Consider the following 27,352-nt stretch of genomic DNA (forward strand, 5'->3'; position numbering starts at 1 on the left):
ATGAGTAATGTCGGAGAAAAACGAACATGCAACAACTATGAGTGATAAGGACATGAACAATTGACTAAACATAATTAAGGCCATAACAGAGCGCAAAATACATATTCATCTTCATGATGAACGATCCGCGTTCATCATGGGGCTATTTTGGTGATATCCTTCCTCCTTGGATGCCAACATAGTTACACGTAGCGAGGTGACATGTATATTAAGCCACGTACCATGAGCCATATTTTAACAGCGTCAACTACATTGCTAACGGTAGATAGTTAGAATAATTTAATGCTACCCCATTCCAGATCTTCTTCAACCTTTTTTGACTTTTAAAAAAAAAAAAAAAGAAAAAATAACATTCAGCCATATTCTCCCTCCACGAACGCCGCTCGCCGGAAAAACCAATTCACACAGAGCTGCGTATTCATCGATGTAAGTCGTAATTTCCTACTTTTGTCTCATGTAATTGATTAAAATAAAAATATCGACATTTTTGGTGAATTTATCATATTGTAGTTGGTAATTGGTAGAAAATCGAAACCTAAACGAGTAAAAAAAGAGAAATTGTAGCATTCGCAATGTAATAGGGCATATTTGGGTCACATAATTTGTTTTTTGGATGTGCAGTTCAAATATATAATCTTTATGGGTAACATAATGAAGGAATTGGTTGAACATGCTAATTTAAAAGAGGTACGTTTTATATAGGATGATTACATTAGGCATGTACTTGATATTATGTGCACTCGTATTGTAGGATTGGAGATTGGAGATTGGATTGAGTTGAATTTAGATTCAATTACCTTTTATCGAAAGTATTGTTGGCTAATTCAAACTATTGCTACAGGTACCATATGGTGGTGGTTTTAAAAAGCTAATTGATTTGCACCCTGCCTTATTTAAGGTCAAGTATGCTCTACTAAAGTATATTTGTGCGCTTATAATTGAATTAATTATGTTTCATGTGTTCTAATTGTGCTCACAATTGGTAGGACAATAGCTTGAGCAAGGGTGGTGTTGTGAAGGCTAGAGGTGAAGTTGTGAGAGAGCATTCAAGATCAATTAGTAGAGTAAGTGTTCATTTCATATTGGTTTATATTAAATTAGGCATCTTATATAATTATGTTAGCAATAGCTGCACTTGTGGGTTTGATGGTAATTATACATCAAGTAGAGAGGTTTGATTTGCACATAACGACATGTAAATAAAATTTGGTTTTGCAGCCACCCAATATGAATTGTCGCATTCAGTCCTTTGGTCGCATTTGTAAGAAATTTAATGTTAGAAGGACAAAATGGGTGAACGAGATGGGTTTTGGAGGTATTCTCCATCTAGTCTCATACATGAATTTACCTAGGCAGTTAGCCTATTCGGTGATGACAAGAATAGATCCATTGAATAGAATTTTGGTTGCTCCTAATGGGCGTGAGTTTCCATTGTCTAAGAATCAAGTTAGGTGGGTATTAGGAACACCTTCTGGTACCAAGTCTGTACCAAGTTCAAAAACAATGACAACTGAAGTTCGTGAGAAGGTTCATAAGGTGATAATGAAATATGGGAGTTCATGGAAAACTAAATCCAGTAGGGGGTGTGGCAGTGTGTATACCTCGATTGGTATTCCTATAACAACGGAAATGATGGATAGATTGGAGGGAAACTTTGATGATGAGGACGAAGAGGAGTTCAAGACTATATTTCTTATCCTTGTCCTGCACATGGTGCTATGTCCTACTCTATCACCTCGACTTTCATCAGACTTACTTCCAGCCCTTAGTTGTGTGATGGACAGTGTCGAGTATGATTGGAGTGACTTGGTGTTGAAGAAATTGATGGATAGTGTATCAAGTTTTGCTCGGCGTTTCTATGAAACTGGTTATGCAGGTGGCTGTGGAGGATGTGCGATTTTTGCTGTGGTAAGTGTTAAAAATAATTTTGTGCCTATCAATTCCTATTATGATTCTATAATCAGTTACGTGTTGATGTTGTGTACCATATAGATTTTTTACCTAGATCGGCTAGACAGGCCTCCAGTGCAATGGGACATATTCCCTAGGTTGAAGGTTTGGAGCATGCATGAAATTGCAATGGCAACGAAGGAGGATCGGGCTACAAATGGAGACTTTGGGAAGTTAGGGGTTAGTTTGTTCCCATCATTGTCGAATAACCATATAAATGTTGGGAGTTTGTAAATCGATTTTGTGAAATTAGGTGAAGGGTAATCATAATGACCTTCCTTTTCTACAGTTGATTGACGTTGCATACGGAGAAGGTCATCACAGAATTTCAAGGGACATGGTTGCACCAGCTGGAAACGTTATGCTTAGGGTCTGTTTCTACAATGGTTTTGGAAGGTTTTTTTTTTCCTAAGGGTACTTGGCCGTACCTTTACTCATATTGTTTAGTATTTCTTTGTTAGGATGTATCAGAGCTGATTTTGTCAAAGATTGAACGGCAAAGGCGTCCAAAGCGAGAACCTGATCACATACCGAAAAAGAAACACAGAGGTTGTTATGGCACTTAATATGCCAAAAATTTGTACAATATCAACAAGGATGGTTTTGTAATGCTCAACTGGCTATGCATTAAGCATTGCTTTCTTGAAACTTGTTATACGTAGACTATGTCCTTATAATTGTATACTTTTTTAAGGAAGGGTCCATCGATGTAGGAACTTCCTGTAATTTCATGATTTTTCATATGCCATAAGAACATTTACATTGGCTCTTGTCAACAAACTGCACTTACATGAGGGTGCTAAGTTTTATCCATATCTATAATTTGATTCAAACTTGTAGACCTTATTAACGAAAAATTTTGTGTAATACTTTGTTGAATTTCTACAAAATCTCGTTTACTAGACTCTTACTAGCTAGACTAGCTACATCTAATTCATTGCTAAAAGAGTAATAGTAAATGACTAAATGCTTTAATGATCTAATTTTAGAGGAATTGCATATACATTATGCCCAATAACTTACATGAGGGTGCTAAATTTTTCATTCTATATAATTGTTGTGACGAGCCAACAACAATGAAAATTTATGTGATGTTGTATTTGGGTGCGATTGTTCAAACCGATTTCAAATAATGCATATTCTACACTCATAAATGGTCATAAGTCTGAATGCCCAACAATGAACCTGTGGAACGAAAATGGACCTAAAGGTAGTATTTATTTATATTGGGCCTAAAATGTGATGGACCTATGTATTTCGATACCTGATTTTAGTACAATACTGCTTTGTTTGTTGTTTCATTTAAGAAAAATTGTTTTATATGTAATTAATATTTAAGGAGTGATGCCTTCATCCCATACAACAAGTCTTGTATGGACCCGGTCTACAATAAAGTATTGTAGACCCAAAATTTGACACTTTCAAGTAATATAGTCACGTTCTGGATGATATAATCACTTTTTTTTTAATGATATAATCATCTTTTTATGAGTCATACTTTGAATTATATAATCTTATTTTAAGCCATTTAGTGAGATGATATAATTATCTTTTGGATGATAAAATAATCTTCCGAATGATGTAATTACTCTTTGATACTTTTTATAATGATAAATTCACTTTTTGAATGATACATTTACATAATCAATTTTTGAATGATATAATCACTTTTGTAATGATATAATCACGTTTTGTATAATATAATCACATTCGTATAATATACTAAATGGTTGGGTGCACAATAAGTTATTGTGCACCGGGTCTACTATAGACTTTATACATCCCATAATGTTTTAATGTTTCTTATATACAATATGCATCACATATTAGCACGATATAAAATTAGTTGAAACCCTATAAATGCTTTGTTTGTATTCGGTTTTTTGGTTTGTCTATCCTTTTATACACTTAACGTTAAGATCGTGCTTGATTTATTAAATCATAATTGCACATTAGTTTTGAAGTGTCAAGGATTCAAATGTTAAGTAAAAGCAACCACCTTTACATGGATCCATACACAACTTAGTTTGTATGTTTCCTTCATTTTTTTTATAGCTGTAACATGTCCCCAAAAAGGATGTCTCACATTATTTGCATTATACCATCAAATGAATGTTGAGAAATTGAATTTAATGAATTGTACACATTATCTGAGTCGGTGATTTTATTATGCATAAATATTGTACTTTTAATCTAAGAAAATAGATATGATTAAATCATAGCATTTTCTTATTAAACCGGAAAAAATATTTGATGTAACGATATTTTATTCAAAGTCCATAATCAACAAACGTCGATAATTCTATTGGAAGTGTGGCTTGTTGGTAGTTTATCGTGCAGCGGACTCTCCTTAGGCCCACCTTATTGGGCTCAATGGAATAGGCGTGAAAGCGGCTTGGTGGGCTTTCCTTTGGTCAATCAACTATTTCAAAAAATTGAAAGCCTAGGATTGCCCTAATACCCTTTCTTTTTTTACTATTAAAATATTCTACAAAACTAGATTACATTATACTTCCTCCGTTACTTTTTCCTTGACCCGCTATGACTATTACACTATTCACCTCCCCTTTTTTGACCGTCTTATGTGAATAATATATATGGTAAAACATATTCGTGTTAGATCTTTTTGTATTTGTCTGCATAACTACTATGCTAATATATACTCCCTCTGTCCCAGTTTACTTGCAACATTTTGACTAGACCCGCTTGTCGATGCACATGTTTTTGGATTCGTCTGCATAACTACTATGTTCATATATACTCCCTCTGTCCAATTTACTTGCAACATTTTGACTAGACACGCTTGCCGATACACATGTTTGACTGTCGATATCTTTTATTATATATTTATAAAAGCTATAAAATGTTTATATTAAGAGACTATACATCAAAATAAACTCAATAACATCTTAAATGACTACATTGGCTTTCATACAATAGCTAAAAAGGATGGTTAAAGTGAATAGTAAAAAAAGACAAAATGTTGTAAGTAATTTGGGACGGAGGGAGTAACCTTTCTATATTTTTATTTTGGTGGAAAAAAGTTAATGATCATTAAAGTTTTGCATTGGCATGCGTGATAAAAGAAAAAATGTCAAGTACAGAAGTAAAAAGGACATATATATTTAAGATGTGTTCTATTCACAAGGTTTCCAATGATATGAACTTATCTTAAACCTGAAATTATTTGAAGTAATTTGAACTTATTAGACCATATTAAAACTTTTTTTATTTGTCATTTGCAATTAAGTAACCCTAATCAGAACTTATTAAACTGCAATTATCTCATCTTTATTGTAACTATTGCACCTGAATTAAATGGTTATAATGTCAACAAAACGTACCCTAAATTAACTAATAGATTATGTCATTCAATAACCATCCGGTACTTCCAGGACATCGCATGATGCACCAAAATATAATGATCTACAAATCTATACTCTATCTACTCTACACATTATAAGGCCTTTACAAAATTGTGAGAGTGTGTCGTGTTCCCTTTATTACACCCGTATAGCGCCACATCATCAGTTAACAGGCTTTAGTGGTTTGTCACATCATCAACCAATGATGATAATTGGTTATGCATAAATAGAGATTTGAAGCCTATACGTCATTAAATATAAACTAAATGCATTTCAAACTTAGCTAATTAAATAAAAAATTAATGTTGTCATTGTATTATAATTTACCCTTGTTAAATACATTAATAAATCTTTAAAAGCATCTAATTTAAAAATGACTTAATTTAAAGTAATGTTTTAAACACAACAACTACAAATCTAAACTAATCTACGTGTCACCATAATCAATCATGTGCCAATTCAACATTGTTCACCATAATCAATCATGTGTCAATTGTCACCTAGCTTAGGCTTCCCTATTTATATAATCCAAATATATTCATGAACAATGTAGATCACTATTAAGTATCTTGACACCTATAACAGTTTGATGTTAGATTTATTTCCTTAAGTAATAAGAAGGAAACTTATAACTTTATTTTTTTACAACTCATTTACTTCATATAAAATAATAATCAAAATTTCAGTACGGAGTCGTATTATCAGTAACATAATACTAAAACAGACACCGGGATAACACATGTCACTTCATGGTGTCATTTTCCCTCCAAAAATCATTTTCTAAAAATAAATATTTTCTAACTTTATTTTTCTTTTTATATCTTATTGGTTGACAACTTATTTAAGTCAATAAAATTATACTATGTACATATTTTATTTATATATTATAATCAAAATCAAATATTCTAATTACTAATATTAATATTATATGCAATTTTTTTTCCTTATACATTACAATCACATGAATTTTTTTTTCCTTATACATTACAATCACATGAATTTTATTTATAATACGAAAAAAAATTATATTGCATCAAACTGACTTTAGCACATTTTTTTGATCAAATTGACTTTAGCACATAACTCTATAACCATAGCTATGTATTATAATAAAGGTGAAATCAGGAATGGCATGTGTTATCTCTTTTATAAATAATTCTGCGCCTTTTTTTTTTTTTTTTTTTTTTTGCCAAAGCTTCTTCTTAAAGAATATTTTACACTATGCATGCAATAATATCCTTACTATTTGGTAATTATATTTCATTTATAACAACAAAATATTATTTGTTTATTTATCAATATGGAGTAATATTTGCCTACATATAACTTGTGACGTAGCATGGCACGGGACCTAATCTAGTTACATATATTACGGACATTTTGGGGAATTTAATTCACTATTCATATTGGAATATTATAATGTTTAAAAATGTCATCTAATTACAAATACCTTATTTTTGTAAAAACATTGTGAACAAAATAGTTGAATTAGTGTGGAGCGGATTAAATTTTATTTTATTACATTTTTTGATGAAACACAAATTACATTACCGATGAACTAGAACAATACGTTGGTGTTTTTAACTAAGAATTTATAAAAGATTACAGCTAATCTAGCAATAGGATAGATTTATTCTGCACTTGGATTCACCTACTCACTTTGGTCTCTAAGCTCTTTTGCATGTGTACTAGTGGGAGATTACTTTTTAACACCCATCCACCTAATAAATGTCCATGCATCCGATGCTCTATATAAATGCATTACACCGTCTTAGCCAAAATGCACGTCCTTCACTTTCCCATACACACTTATATTCACACAATGCCTCGCTGTGCTATTACCCCATGCCACACTCAATCGTTGATGTTTTTTTATCCTCCTTCTGGATTGGTACCTGAGATGGATTTCACCCAATATGAGTACTTGTTTGTTGGGGAAGATGGTGAAATTTTTGCTACTCTTGCTGAGGATACTATTTCAGCCCTCATTCTACACCCAAACAACACTAACAACGATCTGTTCAACTCATTGTTCATGCGTAAGATTAGGTCTAAAGATGTTCCTAAACCAGCTCATTTTCCAAATGTACATGACACCCACCCAATTCGTCATGAATTTGAAGTTTTTTTGCTATGGTGCCTTGGCTCTTTACCCCCTTCCTCTTTCAATCCCTCAAATATGAAGCCAGCAATGCACATTCTCGATCCTAAACCCGTAATTAAATTTAATTGTCCTGTTTGGCCCTTAGACTTAGTCTTGATATGCTTGTGTATTGGGGCATTCACGGACACATTCCAAATTTGTAGCGCACCACCAACTCCCCATATTTTACACTTGAGGGTTTTATACAAGAAACTACCTGGAAACGTCCCTGGATATCATGTGGTGGATTTCACCCCATATGACGCTCTTGAGGTCGAGCAAGTTATAACTGGCCATTTCGCTCCAATACCCCAAAATACTGTTGTATGCACTTGGAACGTAAGGGGAATAGGGAGACCTTCACTAATTGAAAATTTGATGTCATGTATAGCATGCACAAGCCTATGATTGTGGTTTTGCTTGAGACAAGGCACGGTTACGAAACAGTTAGAAAGCTTGTTAAACTACTACCCGGAGACTATTCTTTTGGATTATCCACCCCCCGAGATGGATTATGTGGGGGTGTAGTGTACTTGTGGAATGACAAATTTATTGGATTAGAACCAAAAGGTGTTCGTGACTCTTCTACTAGGGTTGATGTGTACTTTAAGGTGAGTTAATTTATAAGTCCGTTGTTATTACATTATTTTTACATAAACTGAGGTTAAGTAATTTTTGCTTAACCGCAGGGCCATCCTAACGCACGACGCGTTCTTTTTTAAAGAGCACATATTGTGTCTTATAGGATCAACCGTAAATCATGGCAAATCCAAGTGGTGCGGGATGAAGTTGCTATTTGACTATTCACATATTGGGTTCCTTTTTCTTAATGTTCAGTTTGTTTGATAGTATGAAGTTAATTTGTCCATGTTATATGAACTAATTAAGTTTTAGTTCATGCTTTATTAATGTTATTGATCAGAAGATTATGATATGTACAACTTTCGTGTTACAATCATTGCCAAAGCACACAATGTTATAAATCTTATTCGATTAAAGTAGTCCAAGGTTCGAACCTCACATTAGTTTTCTAAGACTCACATATGACCAACCACATAAATCCCAAAAATTAGCCAGGAAACCATTATACCTAATGTTACAATGGTGTTTCGCCTTGACATCGAAACAATTTGAGCACATAATTCATTATTAATAGAAGAAAATCTTAAAACTTCTGCCTTCAATCTAGCATTCTCTTCAATAAATCATCGTGCTTATTAAATGAAATAGGCTGAACATCTTGTGATGGACACACGCTACGATGCGAATCACGATCCTCTCCGTATTCCCATTTGAAAAAACTACAATCCTTAGTCTGATCCTATATGAACGCAAGGTATAAGGTTAAATTGGAGCCATCGTTAATTTCTATCAAAACATAAGTATTTAATAACTTGAACAAATTTTAAATAAACCTGCCAATAGGGGCATCCAAGGAAGGTTCGGCCCATATTGTTTCCATTGCGAACTACCGAAACCTTCGCGGGGATACCATGTCGGCATTCGACTTGTCTGGAACTGCTTCCGGTCGACCACGTTTGGGATGGCATTGTGTAAATTTTATGAAGTAGCAGCTTACTTGCTTATTGATGCATGTAGTGGGGTTTATATGGAAAGCCAAGATTACAATGGTAAGGGCAATTTTGCCGATTGGATATATTTACAACCAAGCTAACCTTTTACCTATGGTTGGGTTCCCTTTACTAACCAAGGTAAGGTTATTTTAATTTACACGTGTCATATATATTTTAGTCCAATGCGTGTTTCCAACTACGGGTGCCCACTTCGTTTTGCGGTTCGGATTTAATCCAATCCCGATTCAATTCGAATTATTATTTGGCTTTCAATTTCCCATTCCGATCCGATCAGAATGATCCAATTCGATTTAATCCGAATTAAGGTTGGGTTATTTGAATCATATCTGAAAATCCAAATAGTAATACACTATTTTTAAGTATGTGTTACAAATTTTTTAATCTTTTACGGCCTCGCAAAGACGATTTTTTTAAACCCATATGTATCGAGATTGGGGCCTAACCACAATTTTCTACTGATCAATTATCGTTTTAGGAATTTAGTGAATTAGATAAAGCGATTAATACCTTTACATATACTCCAATTATTACAATATTATCTTTGTTACACTCAATTAGGTGTACAAATAAGAATTTTGATGCTTTGGAGATTATGTAAAAAAAGTAGATTAATTAACTCTTTACACGTGTCTTATTGATTATATGGATGGCAACTACACTGAACCTCAATTTTTTTTTTTTGAAAATCTACACTGCACCTCAATTAATTGCTACTGTTTTGGCTTTACTTGCTTATATGGTGGAACTTTATCAATTTCTATTGTGTGCCAGACAACAACGACGAAGTTTTGGTACTACAAGTCTTATAGAAGAAGGAATTGAGTTGTATATAAGTACAAATTTCCTACGTGTATACGATGGAGTTTTAAACTTATTGATTATTAAAAAATAATGTAATATAATTTTCAACGGAACTCCGTAAGAATGCTAATCTGTAATATTGCATTTTATGTGCATATAATAGCATATAATCAACAAAAACCTAAATATTATTATGCTTTTACAATTAAAATGATAATTATTACAAATTATGAAAAAATAATAATATTTTTAAACAATAGTCACGTCTAAAAATATTAAAAGTAGTTATCAATAACACACGCGTATACAAGGCAGGCTTACATAAGTTGCATCGATATTCCATGTCATTACCATTACATCTTATAATGTTGTTAATATGAAAAATGAACTTAACTATTTAATAGATTAAAGCAAGGTTTAGAGAATTATGTGTAAACCTCCTTCATACCGATCATTCGATATTATTTTACCACATATGATTATTTTAGTATCATGTATGTATATATTCATGTATCCTTTTTGTGTATAAAGACTTAATTATTTAATCTTATTACTAACTATAATTGTATTAATAATAAACATAAAACAAAAACCTTTAATTTTCATTTGTACGTAAATATTACTAATATTTATTATGGAAGGTTATGATGAAAACTAGAGTTAAGTATTCATTGTTGATTTGGGTAATTTTATATTGCTAATCATACCATGAAATTTAATCTCATATCATCCATATTTAAATTAATTTTTTTTACTAGTGTTTCAACCGTAATAATATAAAAGATGTAAATATTATTTTGTAATAGCAAAAAAAAATCATATGTGATTGTTTTACCTTAACTTGTACAGCAAATTGCATATATACTTTTATTATGTTGTTAAATGACATAATAATTTTTTTGGTTCAGCTTAAGAATTTCAATTTTCTCCTTAATAATACTACCCATTAATACGACTAATACCATCTTAATATATTTCTATATAAGATTGATAGCCGTATTTTAGTAATATAAATTGTATTTTTAAAGGATAACTATTTAATGTCCTCTTATTCTCATAATCAATTAACCAAATGATATAGGCTTATTTATTTATTAATTTGTACATATAGTATAATACTTCGTAAAAGAATACTTGTATGAATTTTTTTTGGTCAAAAAAATTTATTATGGAGTTCAATAAGTTTATGCAAAAGAAAAAAAATAAAATAATAAAAAAATAGGGGGCTTTAGTTTTAGCATTAATAAGGACAACTTAGGAGAATGAAGAATTTACTTAATTTTAGACGATTGAAATAAAAAAAAATTTATATTAAAAAAACAAAGAACTTATTTAATATACTGGACTTTAAGGAGGAAATTGCATTGTTACAACGTTTGTTACACCTAAATAACTAATGACTACTTATTTTGGATATTAGTATAATGATAGTTATTATTTATTGCTAAAATTAAATGCATTAGGGGTCTAACTTTTTTGCTTATGGTTAACGGTTAGTTAAAGTAAGGTTAACTCACCGGAAATTTCACCCTAGACCCCAAATATTAAGTAAAACAAACTTGGACCCCAAACACAATATTTTGTAAAAAGTTGGACGCCATTTGTTATCTTAACTCGCCAAAAGTATATTAAAATATCAAATAAATTTTATGTTAATGGATGGTAAAGGGAATATTACCAGGCTCTACAAATGTTGTTGGAGTGTCATAAATAAGTAAATTTGAAGCTCTACAAATGTGGTTGGAGTGTCATAAATAAGTAAGTTTGAATGAAGTAGATAGCTATCCCATCAATTGTACTTGCGCTTATCCTATTTTCACCTTGTTTATGTTGTTGTTTTAATATTAAGTAAAAGAAATTATGAAAAAATAAAAGAAGTGAGGACTTTAAATTATTATCAACTTTTGTTATGAGGAGAATGTTGAAAAAAAAAATTTCCAATATATGCTGGTGGTTAAATTAATAAGACTAATTACTGGAATTTGGTAGAAGGTAATGAGTTTACAGGTATTTGCTATAAATTTGTTTTTTAAATATTTAACTTGGCTAAGGTTAACGGTGAGTTATAGATGAACTAAATGTCCGGGATTTTTGATTGAGTATCCAAAGGGGATAAAAATAAAAAATTGACTACTCGAAGGGGGATTCTTTATATAATGCACATCATAAAAACTGAAATTATTTATAAAATAGACAAGTAAAAAAGATTTCAACCAAAATGAATCCAACTGAAGTTAACACCCAATATGGAGAATTATTAGGAGTTAAGAGAATATCAATTACATTTTATGTTTATGGATGGTAAAGGGTATATTAACTTGGCTGTAAAAATATAGTTGGAGTGTCATAAATAAGTAAGTTTGAAAGAAGTAGATTGCTATCCCATCAATTTTAATAGCTCAACTCTTTTACAGAGCTTGCCCCTCTTTGTAGTACAATACATTTATTACCTTGATATTCAAAATTGATAGGAAGTACATATAACACAAAGATGTTTTAATACCTCTCTCTATATATGGAATAATTCGTTTTACAATAAGGATGTTAAATTACTTATTATCAATTTATAAGTGATACTCAAAGTTATGTCCCCAGCTAGTGTATTTCGGAGTGTTGAACAAAAATACATTACTTTGAGATTATTTAAACTTGTGGAAATATGGTAACAAATCCAAAACCTTGGAAATAAAGTTAGTTGGTTGGTTCCAAATTTAGTGTTATCTCTATTGTGGAAGTGAATTGAATAACATGTCATCATTATCCGCCGCGGAACTACGTGACACCAATCAGGGTATTAAATTTTTTTTTTTTATATTTCTAATATTTTGAGTCAGTTCACTTATTAAATGGCAGGTGAAAACAGTGATTTAGAATTCTTCTCTCCCCTCATCATGGTTTATTCCCTAATATGCCCTTTCAATTGTAAGTGACAAATCTGCATCATTCTTTAAATAGTATTCTACAAACGATTGTTCACTCCAGTTCAAGCATATTGGTAGGCCACCTATTGTGGATCCGATACGGTGAGGATACCCCGAAACAAAATTATCCCTAAAGTCAGAGGGGAATGTACACATGGAGGAAGTGGGGTGAAATAGGATCCAAATGGTTTAAATCATTGACCCGAGGGTAATACCCATTCATTTTTTGGCGCATGACAAAATATTCTATAATTATAGATTAATTAATTACCAATCACATTAAAAATCAATGCGAATACAAAACTTTAAAGATTGTTGTTTCCACCAGTTAAAAAAGTTGAATTTATTAAAATATTATGCTAGAGCAATAGTGTTATAGTGATTAGAACTATAAATTAGAAAGCGGTGTCCAAACACTTTTTAAAATAATCGATAAATTTAGAAGTTTAACAACTTTGTAATTTAATCGTGACCAAAAAGTCGTATATAAGTAGCAAGACTTTTTGTTACACATGCCACTAGTGATATGCGACTTTTATGTGACACTTAGGCCGTAGACTTGTTATTAAGGGTTTGTTTTCCAATTATCTCCCAAGTGTTACGTCTTATTTAAATTTCGAGTATTTTTAATTTTTAAAGTCTTAATGTTCAGTACTTCTATTGTATTAGAGAGTAAGGGGTTATAATTTGCTACTGTTAATGGATATAATAATTGGTCATTCTATCTTTCATATTAATTTGTTGTTGTTAATTGACATTTTCCTTTATTCCTTATTATCTCATCCATCATTAGTGCTTTTACCCTTTGATTGTCATTACTAAAATAGCAAAAATGGAAATGGTGACACATATACATAAGTAAAGTAAATTTCACAAAGTTCATTTCAAATTGTATATAAATCCGTAAGTATTATTAATCCCATAAAAACACAATACTGCTTAGAATTATGCGAAATAGAAGTTTGTGTAGCAGTTTTCTATAATTGCATATTTGGGTCAATTAACTAGCATTACTATAATTACTTTTGGTAAATGTCTGCCTTATACAACCACTAGGACTAACGTATTTTAATTTTCGATCGGATCAAATCAAATAGAGGTAATTAAATAGGTCATTACGTACTGAGTGTCTATTTCTCTGAGGTACATAGTTTGATTTATAAATTTTTTTATTATTTTTTTAAGTAAATTAATGATATGAACCAATTTTTTTATTTTTTCAAAATTTTTTTTAAAGTAAATTAATGATATGAACCAATTGTTGGTAATAAAATCTCATGTTTTCTCACAAAACAATCACAAAACATAAATTTATAAAATATAAAACCCCTTATTTTGGTTTAAAAGTGGTTTAATGTTTTGACTAAAAGTCAACAAGACTATCAACTTATAAAGATTAAAAAAAATAGTTTGCTTCACCACGCCGGCACACAACCAATATGTTAAGTCAAATACTAGATTGTGAATCCACTATAAATAGGGGGTAATCCATTAGCTGTTCTTCCATCTAGAAATTACTTAATGTATTAATCTTCTCCAACTCATCATGCCTAGGCGTAACAACCACCCAAACGACCCCTCATCCCCAGAAAAATTCCCCGGTGTTTTGGGAGGAAGCGTCGCTCCCACCGGCCATCCCCAGGAAATAGCATAAGGGCACTTGCCATGCTAGCACATGCAGCCACAAAATACCCAATGAATTCCTCACCTAGCAACCCTGGTAGTTCATCTAGTAATCCTCTCCCTGAAACTAACATAGATGTGATTAATCTTGATGAAGGTCGTCAGTCACCAGACTTAATTCGGATCTAAACCGGACCCTTGAGCAGGTTGAGGAGGTGTCTCCCCATGCTCAGGTGGAGCAACGCTCCCCCTCGTTTGCTTCCTCCGATGCTAATTAGGGTACCCGTAGGGATGCCGTTATTTTATCTAATCCACAACCCTCATTATGGGCTGCCTTTTAACTATCGTGGAGGTGTTCCAATTTACCAAATTAGGGTTCGTAGCACAAACCCTACTGACCTTGGGGTGCCCTACACTATTGCAGCGACTGAAACTTTGGCTCGGATTTACCACGACTATGGTGAGAGGGTTGATCGAAAATCAGAGGAAATTGCGATTAGGAGGCTAGGTGGGATTGTAGCATCTACTCAGACCGCTCACGCCGCCGGAATCCAACATGGAGATGTGCTTACCGTCGAAGCTGTGGTATAATTTAATTAAATTATTGTTGCTTTAAATATCAACTTCATGAAATTTATAAAATAATTTCTCACCTATTGTTAATATGGAAAATTAATATAGTTGTGCATGTGTGTGACAAATTGTTGAATTATTGGAACCGTATGCTTGATATATGAATTCATTAATGCATGTCATTTACGTTTATTCATATATCGACCATATTTGTGATAAATTGTTGTGCTTGTTTAATCCTTAGACTTTGTCGTTGAGAATCAGCTATTGTTTAGGACAATTGAGTATGCTATTGTTGAATTGTAAAGATCATTAATATTTGGCTATGGCGTTTACTTATTTTTGCATGTTTAGGTGAGCACGATACTGTGTATGAAGGGAATATAAAATGTTTATAGACATGTATGTGAGATGGTAATTTAAATAGTTTAGTAAATGAAAGTAATGAGACTACCCTTAGTATTTTATAGTTTGTGAAGGACCTAACAACAATTTTATACTGTATAAAAGACATTGGTGCCGTAATGATTGATTTAATTTAGTTCGGATTTATAAGTATAAGATCAAATTTTAAATTTCTAGCTACTACTTTAAGATTGAAAAAGCGCATTTTAATAAGATATGAACTCAATGCATATATAGCTGTAGTAAATGATAGAAATATAAGTTCATATTATAAGTACATTTTGTCAGAGTTCGCATTTACTGAAACACAACATATAATTTTGAAAGGGTCCACCAAGGTTCATATGTTCCTAAAGTTGCTAATGTTAAGCAAAATCTTATTGTTAATGGACCTTTAGTGTCAATTAAAACATTAATGGTACAATTGATATTAATATGTTAATAAATTTAGAAAGTGGTATAAAGATCATTAATTTTAATATGATAATGAATTTGTTAATTGATATAAATATTATTAATAGTACTCAAAATATCGATATCTGTAGGACCCCGACCTTAATGTGGATACCCATGTGAAGGTGTTCAGGATGCAGGATATGACTTCGTTCCCACGACAAATTAGGGTCACAGCCCTACCTGAGGACACACTCTACACTGTGTACCAGAAGTGGGGGCACACAACAATGTCCATCCCCGACAATTGTGCGGAATGTATGAGAATCAAGTGGTCACGGCACTTGACACCGTTAGAGAAGTTGGTATCAAAAACAACTGGCTATTGTATGTGTTGCCTAACGACTGGAGGAGACCATGAGGAGGAGTGCCGGATGTGCGTATGTTTAAGGAAGAATTGTCTTAAGTAACTTAATATTTGCAATTACAGTTGTAGAAGGAGATTAAATTATGTCTTTAATTACTTATGGCTTATTTCTGCATTTAATATCGGATAAGTGTAGGACATCCTCTCACACAAATTTTGTTATGCATGGATGCCTTAAAAAGGTGTGAGAAAGGGTTAGAGTAATTAAGTTTAAGGTTATTAGAATTGGTATTATGAACAAGTTATCCACTACTATAACATTTTCCTACGGCTATTATTAAAAGTACTTGTATTTTGCAAAATATTTTCCAACTATATATAACAATTGCATAATACATGGATGCGTATGCTGTAATCAACTACTTTGTAATGGAAATTAGATTGTTACGAATTGGGCTTATAAATAGAAGGTGAACAGATGAGGCAAAACGCAGTATGAGTCTTTCGAAAAGACTACTAGCAACTGTCCTATAGTTGTTATTGGGCGAATACTTTGGGTATTGTCCAATGGTAGGACAAATTTCTGTATAGCCTATGAAGTCAGTCCTTAGGAGTATGGCTCAGTACTCATCATCATTGCAATTCGAAAGATTGTAAAAAGATCTATCAATTAATTAATTTGAGGTGATGGTGTAAACCTCATTAACCTAAAAGCACAATATTAATGCATCCCCAACCACCTCCTTTCCTATATTTCTTCTATAAATAGTTTAGCCCAGTCTCTTAAACATTTCACACATAAAAGAAAAAAAAACATTTCACAAATTATAAAGGAACGTTTAATGTAATTATGGAGAGTGTGTGTGAAAGAGAAATATCAAGAACAAAGTATGTTAAGTCAAGCATCTTTGTTGGGCCGAGGGATCGCTTAACTACTCCCATCCGAGAAGAGTCAGAACCACTTAGTCGTCGGGTAACTTATAGAGAATTATTTGATTCGATACCAACTTCGACAGAAATAGAGGAAATGCTACGCGGGGTGCTTCCATTCAATGGTGTAGATGGAGAGTCCCCCCCCCGGGTGGTATTTCGCTTAAGAACCTACTATTCCTACGTTCAATCTTGTCACCAACCTTTTTAAGTCAATGTGGAAATGAGTTTGAAAGAAATGTAGACGAGCATGAGTTAATTGGCTTAAGCAAACAACAAGAGGATGGTCACCATGTGTCTGGTTTTAGGAAAATGTGGAGTGAAGCGAAGGAGAAGTGGAAGAGAATGGGCACTTCGTGGTTTTGGAGGAAGAAACCCTCGTGTATTGATGCTCCTCGTGCACCTCATAGCAAGGCATTTACGACGCCGAGGTTAAGGACTCAAAAGGAGGTGTGGTGCACTGCCATGAAGAGGCTGAGCCACAAATGTTAATTGTGCCTTCAATTGGGCTTTGTGGATATGGTTGGCCATGAACTGACCCTATGTGGGAAGGTCGAAATATATGTCCCTCTTAGTCACAATTTAATTAGCAAATTATGTTAGCATCAAATCGTGCTTATCAGATCATCAACTATGTACGGACCTTTTATTTCTAAGTTCATGTATGTTATTATAAAAGTAGAACGATCGTACGTAAGTGTGATGGACGTCTACATTAATGTTTGATAGTCCGTATGACATGTTATTAATAGGTAGTATTAAGAATTCTTGGGCCTTTTGGCCCATTAGGGTTATCCAGGTTTGTAGTAATGGTTACTTAATGTATTATATTATGAAATTTCTAATGCTCATGTTAGGATCTACAAATTCCTTATTATCCTTTGATTACTTTGGTTTTATAATTGTTTAAATTGTTGTTTAATTAATCCGTATACAAATACATAGAAGAAAAAGTGTAAAAACGATTATTAAAACACACTTTCCTTGTATTAGTTGTATAATTAGTTAAAAGGAATGATAACTTTGTTCTAAATTGTTCAAATTATTTTTTAATCGGACCTCTAAAAATTCGGAATTGATGCAAATCAACTCGGTTGGAATGGGATTATTTTTAACCATGACATAATCTAAAAAAAAAATCATAAATACAAAACTTATATAAACCAAAACATACATACATATAGTAATCTAACCCGAGTCACTAGAAATTAAGAAATAAATAATTTCAATCTAATTCAATAATTTATCTTGTTTTTAAATAACAAGTTATAATTAGCCGGGTGTTGGAAAATACTTTTGGTACACTTATCCATTACTTGTTTGTTGGTCTCAACTGTCCAGTAAGGCATGTAGTAAATAGTTTAGCCAAAATCTTTTAATGACGCTTAAATTCGTATTTTCTAATTTACCAATATATGTTAATGCAGTCATTTTTATTAAATTAAATTAGAGAGTTTATGTACTTCTTTGTAATTTTCCACCAAACTCATAAAGATGAATGGAGGGCTCATCCTCATAATAATCGTAAAAATTAAGTTCTATAAAGTACATATGCTATGGTGCAATTTTGATTCAAGTAATACAACTACACACTATATAAAGTATGATGACTTAATCCATTATTTACTCAGCTAGTAGGTCAAAGTTCATTGCTGGGCTCAAATATATATGACAAATAGATTAAAAACATTAAGGTTCTGGGATTCACCATAAGTACGAAGTTATGTCAAATAAGCAGAAAACATACTTTCACCCACTCCTCCAAAGGGGGTGATTAAATCCGATCACACATATTGTCAAATTGAGCTTAGCATAGATTCTAAACACTTGATAAAACTTGAAAAGGAAATTCAGAAACATAGGCGCGGTGAGTACATCATGATCATGAGCTACGCACAAGTGGAGGTCCCAGCTACAAGATTGTCGTCCTCTGCAATATACTGGACTTCATTTTCATGTTGCAGGACTTGAGGAGTAGCTGCGCGCCTGACCTGTAACACAAATAGGCAAATGAATTATGCAAACTACATAGAACGGACAGCAAGCACGAAAAATTGAGGCCTTTCTACAAATTAATGTAATTATGAATGTGAAGAGCTTACTAAAATCTTCTTTGGTCTAGGAGCAAGATTGTTATCTTCAGCACCATCGACATCCATTGCAGGTTGTGGTACCTGTGGAGTTAGAGACTTTAGACACAAAGAAGTAGCAAATGATTAGGCTACTGCAGAGTTGAAAAAGTAAACACAATATAAAGCAGATGGGTACCTTTCGGTTGTTATTTGGCCGTTTATACCCAATCTCAGCGAGTCCCTTGTTACGTGATCCTTTGGGCCTTCCTCTACCTCTCTTCTTAGGCATCGGGTCTTTTGGTGAGCAGTCAATGACATTTCCCCCGTTTAAACCACTCGGAGTATTTGGCATTATTTGATCAGGGAAAGGGTTATGCACTGAAGAGGTTGTGCCATTGTCACTGGGGTCGTTGTGTTCAACTGTGGCTGCAGCATCATCAGGGAATGATATGGGAACAGTCTGGGCAAACTTTCACTTAGAGCATCGACCTACAGCGGATTGAAGTTGTTCAAGACTTTTCAATACCATAGTCACTGTCTCATCGTCCACCATTGTTGCCTCCTCACATATAGGCTCAAATGCAGTCATCATCGTATCATACCTTTTCCATACCCCAGTCTTGGATGGATCATGTTTGGATACCTTAAATCTCGTGTGCTTCCTTAACACGTCTTTCTCCAATGAGTAAGTATATAACGTTCGGGAATGTCAACGACTTGATTAAAATCAAGAATACGAATGATGTGCCTGCAAATTATGCCATCTGTTTCAAATTTACGACAATCACAACACACCATTTTTGTTTCATTGTGAAATGTTGCTGAATAGAACTTCCTCCTATTAGTCAGAACAGCTTTACTCTTGCCCTCTGGAACAACCCAGACACGATCTTCAATTAGATACTGAATAAGAGTTTCTGAGAGTGTATTCTCTTCACGAGGGTAGCAGTACATCAATCTACAGCATTCCTTTGGACTTCTTGAAATTTAGTGTCTATGTATATTTTTTGGAAAATTTTTTCAACCGCGAAACCACTGAACAACCGTCTGATATACTTCCCACATTTTTCATCAGCATTGATCTCATCATCAACTCGCTTCTCCACTGCCTTATCATACTTTTGGGGGAACTCAAAAAGCTTTGTTTTTCGATTTAGAAATCCATCGAAAAAGCTGTTTATACTCTCAACCCTTTGTGTTGTCTTCATACCGGCCTAAAAAAAATCTCTCATAAAGGCCGGTACCCACATATGCCGTTCCTTGAACAAATTTTCGAGCCAATCTTTGCTTTCAAGCTTATATTTCACAATAAATTCATTCCACCTGTTCTCAAATTCCTGGATAGTGAAACTTTCATATACCACACACTTTAGCTGGCTTTTGAATTCTTGATACCTGAAAAACATGAACACATAATTAAACCTATTCTTGAAATCAACTAATTCAGTACACATTTAATTCAGACACTTACTTTTCACATTTCCCTAGCTTTTCGGGAAGCTTTCTCATTATGTGCCATATGCACCAACGGTGTCTCGTTGTGGGCATTACCTCCTCAAGTGGCTTCCTCATGGCGGCGGCCTCGTCAGTGAGTATTGCTTTGGGAGGTTTTTCATTCATACATTGTAACCACTGTTGAAACACCCACCGATAAGTATCACAATCTTCATGAGATACTAGAGCACAACAAAGTAGGATTGATTGTCCATGGTGATTAAAGCCTACGAAGTTGGCAAACGGAAGATCATAATCGTTTGTCAAATATGTGGTATCAAAACACACGACATCACCAAACTCTTCGTAAGCGGCCCTGCAACGAGCGTCAACCCACATAACATCCTGCAACCTACCATCGCCATCCAACCGTTGTGAATAAAAAAAATTCTTATTCTCGGATTGCATATGTTGAAAAAATTTCATCATTGCAACTGAGTCTCCTCCCTCCATTTTCAGACGTCTACTTTTATAGAAGTAATGCTCAATGTCCTTAACAGTGAACGGCAAAGGATCAGAGTCCACCATCTCCGTGCCCATGCACCCATGAATTTGCTTCACAGGTAACCCTTCCTCAAAATATTTTAGTAGCTTCTTCCTCACTCTTGATGTAAAGTGTTTCATTCGATACTCTTTCACAAGACGAGCATTTTCGGGAATTGGGATTGTGACCTGTGTGCTCCAACTCAACTCTCCGTATAACCCATTCACCTTCAGGGTTGACACTCGCATAAACATTGGCTACACACTCACATTTTTTCGACCTTCTTTTACTACGACTCAACTCATCCTCTCCCACCACTCCACCTATAACTCCACCAGAACCACTCGCATCCATGGCTTTCGCCCTCTTCTTGGCTTCTCGTTGCACCCTCATATCAAGTCTCCCATAACACTCACACCTCCATGTCGTAGAGATTCTATCCCTCCCCTCACCCTTGGAATACACACCTCAGCATATTCCTTATAATAAGCTTCTACATCTTCCCATTTCTTAAATATCATCCGGACCTTTGGTTCATCCACATAAGTAACTACACTAACATGATTACTAGCAACTACAGTTTGTACTGTCTCCACCGTTTTTACTGGTGTTACGTACTGCATCCTATCCTCATTGCCTCCATTTGGTGGTGTTATCTCCCCCTCTACAAAAGGAACCAACACACGACAATCCTCTAGACAGGGATCCATGATCATCACCTCCTCTTGATCCAAAGATTCCAAACTAGTATTGCCACGAACCCCACTGCCCTTATCTTGCACTCCTACTTTATTTCTACTAACAACAGGTGGAGTTTGTACACAATTCTCCATTTGTAACAAAATACTTGTATAAAATTTTGTCTACAAAAAGTGCAATCATTACCTAATATAAATATCAACACAAATTTTACAAAAATACCAATGCAGATTCATATAAACACTTCCATATTCATTAATTCAATTCCACCCTCCCTATAATATATATATATATATATATATATATATATATATATATATATATATATATATATATATAAGAAAATATAATTTCATACTTGATTCCCATTACCTATTCTTCTAATAACCTAACCAGTAACCTACACACTAATACTACGAGTACAAGTCAATTTTATAACACTCATGCGATTATCTAATTCAATAATATAGTGATCAGTTTTGCCAAAATGTAGATCTAACTCCAAAATTACCTAGATCAAGTGTATACAATCACAATGCATATCTCATTTGTCGACCTACATAACTATCAAAATCAAGATTACACCATAACTATCATGAATATAGTTGGATTATGACAATTTGTGCATTATTCATATATAAATTTATTGCAGATTACTTCATAATAATTTCCTATCAAGCAAGTATGAGCTAAAATTAAAATTTATAAATCAGCTAACTCATGTATGTAACAAACATGTATGTCGTGCATAACGAGACTTGTATAACAAATACGATTAAATGCTCAACATAGCTGGAAATCTTACCCAAAACTCGACTATATCGCCTTCGTGTATCAGAATTCCATGGCTTCCCGTCCACTTCGTTGAACAATTGTGTTTCTTTACTTTAGTGACACCTCCTTGTTGGTCTATAAGCTATTTTTTTAGATTTAAAACACAACTACTACCAGCTATAGGTTCAACCGTTCAAGCATTAAATGACATGTACTGTACAGACTTACCTCCGTGAACTATTGTTGTTTACAGTGTTAGTCCAGTGGCACTCTGAGTCATCATCCCAACCTTCCGTGTAAGCACCCACCTCCACTGGATTGTCCACCTCTGCATAGTACTGTTCTCCTTATTTATGAATATGCCACAAGATGAACATTATGCGTTCATCATAAAGATGAATGGGGGGGCTCCTCATAAAAGAGGAGTCTATTGAAATATGAAAAAGGGATAATAAAAATTCTACAACAAAGACGAAGTGAAATCATTTTAACGAGGGCTAATATGACGGGAAGAATGTGGTAGAAATGACTTAGGCTTGAAATTGGTAAAAATAGAGCTTTAGAATTGTAGAATTGACCGAAGGAACAACAAAGAGTGATAATTATAATTAGATAGAGTCTGATTTGTAAAAGCTTTTATTCGTAAGAAGGAATCTTACTTATATTAGACCATGTTCTTTTGGGCTTCTGGGTAGAGCAGAGCACATTAGGAGTTAGCAGAGTAGAGCAGATTGCAGCAGAGTAGAGCAGAGCAGATTTCATTATTATTATTATTATTAATTGACAAAGTCATACAACCTACAAAAAATTAGTGAGGAGCCGAGATACAATCTAAGCCCCCACTCCTCTAGCTATTATTATTATTATTATTATTATTATTATTATTATTATTATTATTATTATTATTATTATTATATCTCAAAAACATACAAAGTTATACAACCTATAGAAAATTAGTGGGTAGCCGAGATACAATCTGGGTCCTGTAGACACCCAAATGTGTCTCCCCAAAACCAAACCCAGTGATGAATACCTTTTGCGTCGAATGATTATCGAACGAGGTGAAAGTGTGAAAGGTCAGGTGTTGCGGTTGGTTTTTATTAAAAATTCTTTCTTTCTGTTTTCGAAAAACAACTCTATTTTATGAAAACAGCCAATCCAGTTTAGTTTGGTCCACGACAAGGATCCAATAAAAGTGTAGTTGGATGGGGCTTGCAAAGAGTTTTCCAACGATATATTATAAGCCCAATTCCGATGAATAATGAGGAAGTTGTGGCCAAAATACTAAATTGGGTCCGGTTTGATCTTTACTTACGGCCCAATGATCTAGGGGAGGGCCCGATGTTAATTATTATTCCTAAAGTTATTAGAATTAATTATAGTCTTCTAGAATTCTCTAGAGGGTTCTTTTAAATCCTAATAGAATTAGAATTAATAATTAGATTTTGATAAGTTTTACTTGGAATAAAATATTATTTTATGAAAAATACGATTTCAGTTTTCATACGGACTTTACAAATCGATTTTGATTGATAAGTGGACTCCGTGTTTGAAAGCGTGTAGGAATCCAGGCTGTCGCCAAACGACAGGCCTGTCGCCACGCGACAAGCCTTGTCGCCACGCGACAAGGTCGGTTTTGCAGCGACAGCGTAGAGTTTTATTCCTTATCAAATTCTACCTATTTCCGGACTGTTTTCTTATAAATAGGGTCCTGAACCTCCGTTTTTCTTCATGAATCATCAATCATCAACAATTTCTACAATCATCTTTCTCTCTCTAAAGCTAGAAGCTTTCTCTTTCTATTATTTTTCTAAACCTTCCCTCAAATTCAATTCCTCATACATAAGCACTAGACACACCTAGCCAAGTTCGAAGTTGCCTTCGCCTTAGATGTGAAAGGTTATAATTTCTGAGGGTTTGGTCCCTAATCTTTTAATCTTTATTTAATTTAATTGTTTGATTTTATATTTTCCTTGAAGTTACTAACGCGTGTATTTTGTTATTAGAAAGAGGTACGAGGCATCAAAGTATGTAATTTTATTGCTCTATTCTTGTAGAAAGCATGTTTAAATTCTTTTTTTTTTCTAGTATCATGTTAGGATGTTATTATTGCTTTCTAGTATCATGTTTAGGGTGTCTTTTACTCTTTTCTAATATCATGTTAGTATCATGTTAGAGCTAAAGCTTTGATCTTTATTGTTTAGTGACATGCTAGGGTTTGTTATTAATCTTGTTAGTATCATGCCTAGGATCTTGCTATTAATATTATGCTTTAACATGATCATGATAATTATGATTATTATGATTGTTATCATGATTATGATTATTATTTTTATGATTATTATGTTGCTTGATATATTTATATTGTTATTGCTTGATCACGCCTTTTGTGCACGTTTAAAGGGAATTTGTACTTGTAATCACGCTTAATAAGATAATTAATAATCTTGTTTAGGGCTAATATGATTATAATTCAAGTGATCGCCAATAATAGTTTTGCTTGTGCATTAATATTCAACTAACATAGATAAACAGGTTTAGGGTTAACCTATTGTTTGCATGTTAGTCAGAAAGCGCACATGAATACGAGAAGAATGAAGTAGAGGCCTATTATTAGGGCAGGTTCAATCTCTTTTAGGTTGGATTTGTACCCTCATCCCCGAACCCTATTTGGTTCAAGACCTTTTAGAGTTGACGATCTCATGGATCGTTAAGGGGTGTAATCTTCACCTTGTGAACGGTTTACAAGTTCCTAAAACTTGTTGGCGACTCTTTTGCTCTAGCTTCCTTCCCTTTGGACGCCACCATGCTTAAGTGTATGATCACAATGGGGTTCAAGTTTGGGGTAATGCTTGAAATATTCCCTACAGGCCCCACTCCTCTAGCTAAAGAAAAGCCTATCCTAGTAAAAATATGAGCAGCAGCACGAGCTCCAATGTCCTGAGTTGTCGAGAACTTTTGAACCCACTTCAGCAACGCAACAACCTCCTTGTCTAATTCCCCAAGTGAAGAAAAGGAGAAGGGAAGGAATCCATATCTAATTGCTCGACAACTAGATTCATATTTGACCCATTTCCGATAAGCCGCATTAGCCACAGCCTGTCCAATTGCTCGACAACTAGATTCATATTATTATTATTATTATTATTATTATTATTATTATTATTATTATTATTATTATTATTATTATTATTATTACTATTATATCTCAAAAACAGATGTCATACAACCTACAAAAAATTAGTGAGAAGCCGAGATACAATCTGGGCCCCCACTCCTTTAGCTATAGAAAAGCCTATCCTAGTAAAAATATGAGCAGCAGCACGAGCCCCGATGTCTTGAGTCGTCGAAAACTTCCGAACCCGCTTCAGCAACGCAACAACCTCCTTGTCTAATTCCCCAAGCGAAGAAAATGAGAAGGGAAGGAATCCATATCCAATTGCTCGGCAACTAGATTCATACTTGACCCGCTTCCGATGAGCTGCATCAACCACAACCCGTCCAGGAACAAAGTCAGATAGCCCCGACCGTGTCAATGGAGAAGACCTTGTCAAATCAACACAGAAATCATGACCACGATCTCAGGAATAAAGTAACACATCTGTAGGTCTAAGGGCCCCGTCGTTCCCTCCAGACAAACCAATGTCAACCTCCTTTCTATCTGAAATCCCAGATCTATAACAAACATCAACAAGAGTATCCCGAACAACATTATGTCGATGTTTAATACCAACCATACCAGCACACGATACTGCGTGATTACCGAAAATATCCCCAGTGAAAACCCTTGAACAAGCAGCGCATGGCGTTGAAACATAGAATAAAGGAACACCCAAGCGGTAGCACAATACACATCGATAAGTCTTTGCGTTCATCGTCTGACCCAACCCTGAAATAGGAACTGCCTGAAGCCAAGCAGAGGTGTGATCTCCTTACTGCGATTTCCACAATGCTGATTGACGAGGAGATAAAGAGAAGGTTGATTCTGCAGATGCGGTAACCTTTGTGAAATATATATCTGCCAATTTATTCATGAGTTTAGGAGCAGCGACCTCACTAGCTAGGATTACTCAAGATGTCAAACCCAACCGTTCCATTAAACAGAAGCAACGCATCCGCGAAGGCTCGACCAAGGCCATCAACGCCAGCATGCCGAAGAAGCTTTGTCTGCAACCCAGCAGACTGTAACCGAGAGGCAAGAAAATCATAATGATGAACATCACTTACGGAATAAACACCAAGTCCGCCAAACGCAAAATATTTATTATTATTATTATTATTATTATTATTATTACCGCATTATTATTATTATTATTATTATTATTATTATTATTATTATTATTATTTACTACTACTACTACTACTACTACTACTACTACTACTACTACTACTATTATTATTATTATTATTATTACTATTATTATTATTATCACTATTATAATTACCACATTATTATAATCATTAAATATTAATTATTTTTATAATGATAATAATTATTAAATATTAATTATTTATTATAATTAAATATTAATTATTATTAATATTTATTATTATCATAATAATTCAATATTAATTATTATTTTTAAGCCGAGCAGAGCAGAGTAGGGGTGAAAGTTTGGTTTGCGGTGTGGATTATAGCTAAAACCGGATCCAATCCGAATTAATTCGATTTTGAAAATTTCAATTCGAATCCAAACCGAATAAAGATTTGATCCAATCCAATCCAAATCGAAATTTATTCCCTTTTTATGCAACATTTAAAC

The 27,352-nt window shown here is 33.7% G+C and overlaps 3 protein-coding genes across 6 annotated transcripts; 1 reads left to right on the plus strand and 2 right to left on the minus strand.

Annotated features, from left to right (window-relative positions):
• The first annotated feature begins 255 nt into the window (after positions 1-255).
• Positions 256-2,739, plus strand: LOC145564081 (uncharacterized). Of its 4 annotated transcripts, none has more exons than XM_081624429.1 (8): positions 256-426; positions 622-687; positions 842-898; positions 987-1,064; positions 1,219-1,908; positions 1,993-2,130; positions 2,240-2,320; positions 2,412-2,739. In XM_081624429.1, the coding sequence occupies exons 2-8, from the start codon at positions 640-642 to the stop codon at positions 2,514-2,516; spliced, it is 1,197 nt and encodes a 398-aa protein (XP_081480555.1). In that variant the 5' UTR covers positions 256-426; positions 622-639; the 3' UTR covers positions 2,517-2,739. The 4 variants fall into 4 exon arrangements, with proteins under 4 accessions (XP_081480555.1, XP_081480556.1, XP_081480557.1 ...); XM_081624430.1 differs by having other exon boundaries at positions 2,422-2,499; XM_081624431.1 differs by lacking the exon at positions 622-687 and having other exon boundaries at positions 995-1,064.
• A 16,087-nt stretch (positions 2,740-18,826) lies between these two features.
• LOC145564083 (protein FAR1-RELATED SEQUENCE 8-like) lies at positions 18,827-22,049 on the minus strand. The gene is made up of 3 exons (XM_081624433.1): positions 20,610-22,049; positions 19,335-20,533; positions 18,827-19,240 (listed from the first exon to the last, which is right to left on the minus strand). Exons 1-2 carry the CDS (start codon positions 21,368-21,370, stop codon positions 20,353-20,355), a joined length of 942 nt encoding a protein of 313 aa, XP_081480559.1. The 5' UTR covers positions 21,371-22,049; the 3' UTR covers positions 18,827-19,240; positions 19,335-20,352.
• On the minus strand, positions 19,802-20,346 carry LOC145565384 (protein FAR-RED ELONGATED HYPOCOTYL 3-like). Its single transcript, XM_081625409.1, has 2 exons — positions 20,195-20,346; positions 19,802-20,096 (listed from the first exon to the last, which is right to left on the minus strand). The coding sequence occupies exons 1-2, from the start codon at positions 20,344-20,346 to the stop codon at positions 19,802-19,804; spliced, it is 447 nt and encodes a 148-aa protein (XP_081481535.1).
• Positions 22,050-27,352: the final 5,303 nt, after the last annotated feature.

The sequence above is a fragment of the Chenopodium album genome, chromosome 10 (genome assembly GCF_948465745.1).
Source record: "Chenopodium album chromosome 10, dcCheAlbu1.1, whole genome shotgun sequence".
NCBI lineage: Eukaryota > Viridiplantae > Streptophyta > Magnoliopsida > Caryophyllales > Amaranthaceae > Chenopodium > Chenopodium album.

Excerpts from the sequence above, each read along its gene's own strand:
- LOC145564081 (XM_081624429.1), top strand. The coding sequence starts at position 640 with ATGGGTAACATAATGAAGGAATTGGTTGAACATGCTAATTTAAAAGAG. Across the intron at positions 2,131-2,239 it reads GAGACTTTGGGAAGTTAGGG|TTGATTGACGTTGCATACGG; the intron begins GTTAGTTTGTTC and ends CCTTTTCTACAG. Across the intron at positions 2,321-2,411 it reads CTGGAAACGTTATGCTTAGG|GATGTATCAGAGCTGATTTT; the intron begins GTCTGTTTCTAC and ends TTTCTTTGTTAG.
- LOC145565384 (XM_081625409.1), bottom strand. The coding sequence starts at position 20,346 with ATGAAGACAACACAAAGGGTTGAGAGTATAAACAGCTTTTTCGATGGA. Across the intron at positions 20,097-20,194 it reads GCTGATGAAAAATGTGGGAA|ATTGATGTACTGCTACCCTC; the intron begins GTATATCAGACG and ends GGAATGCTGTAG.
- LOC145564083 (XM_081624433.1), bottom strand. The coding sequence starts at position 21,370 with ATGTTTATGCGAGTGTCAACCCTGAAGGTGAATGGGTTATACGGAGAG. Across the intron at positions 20,534-20,609 it reads AAGCTAGGGAAATGTGAAAA|GTATCAAGAATTCAAAAGCC; the intron begins GTAAGTGTCTGA and ends CATGTTTTTCAG.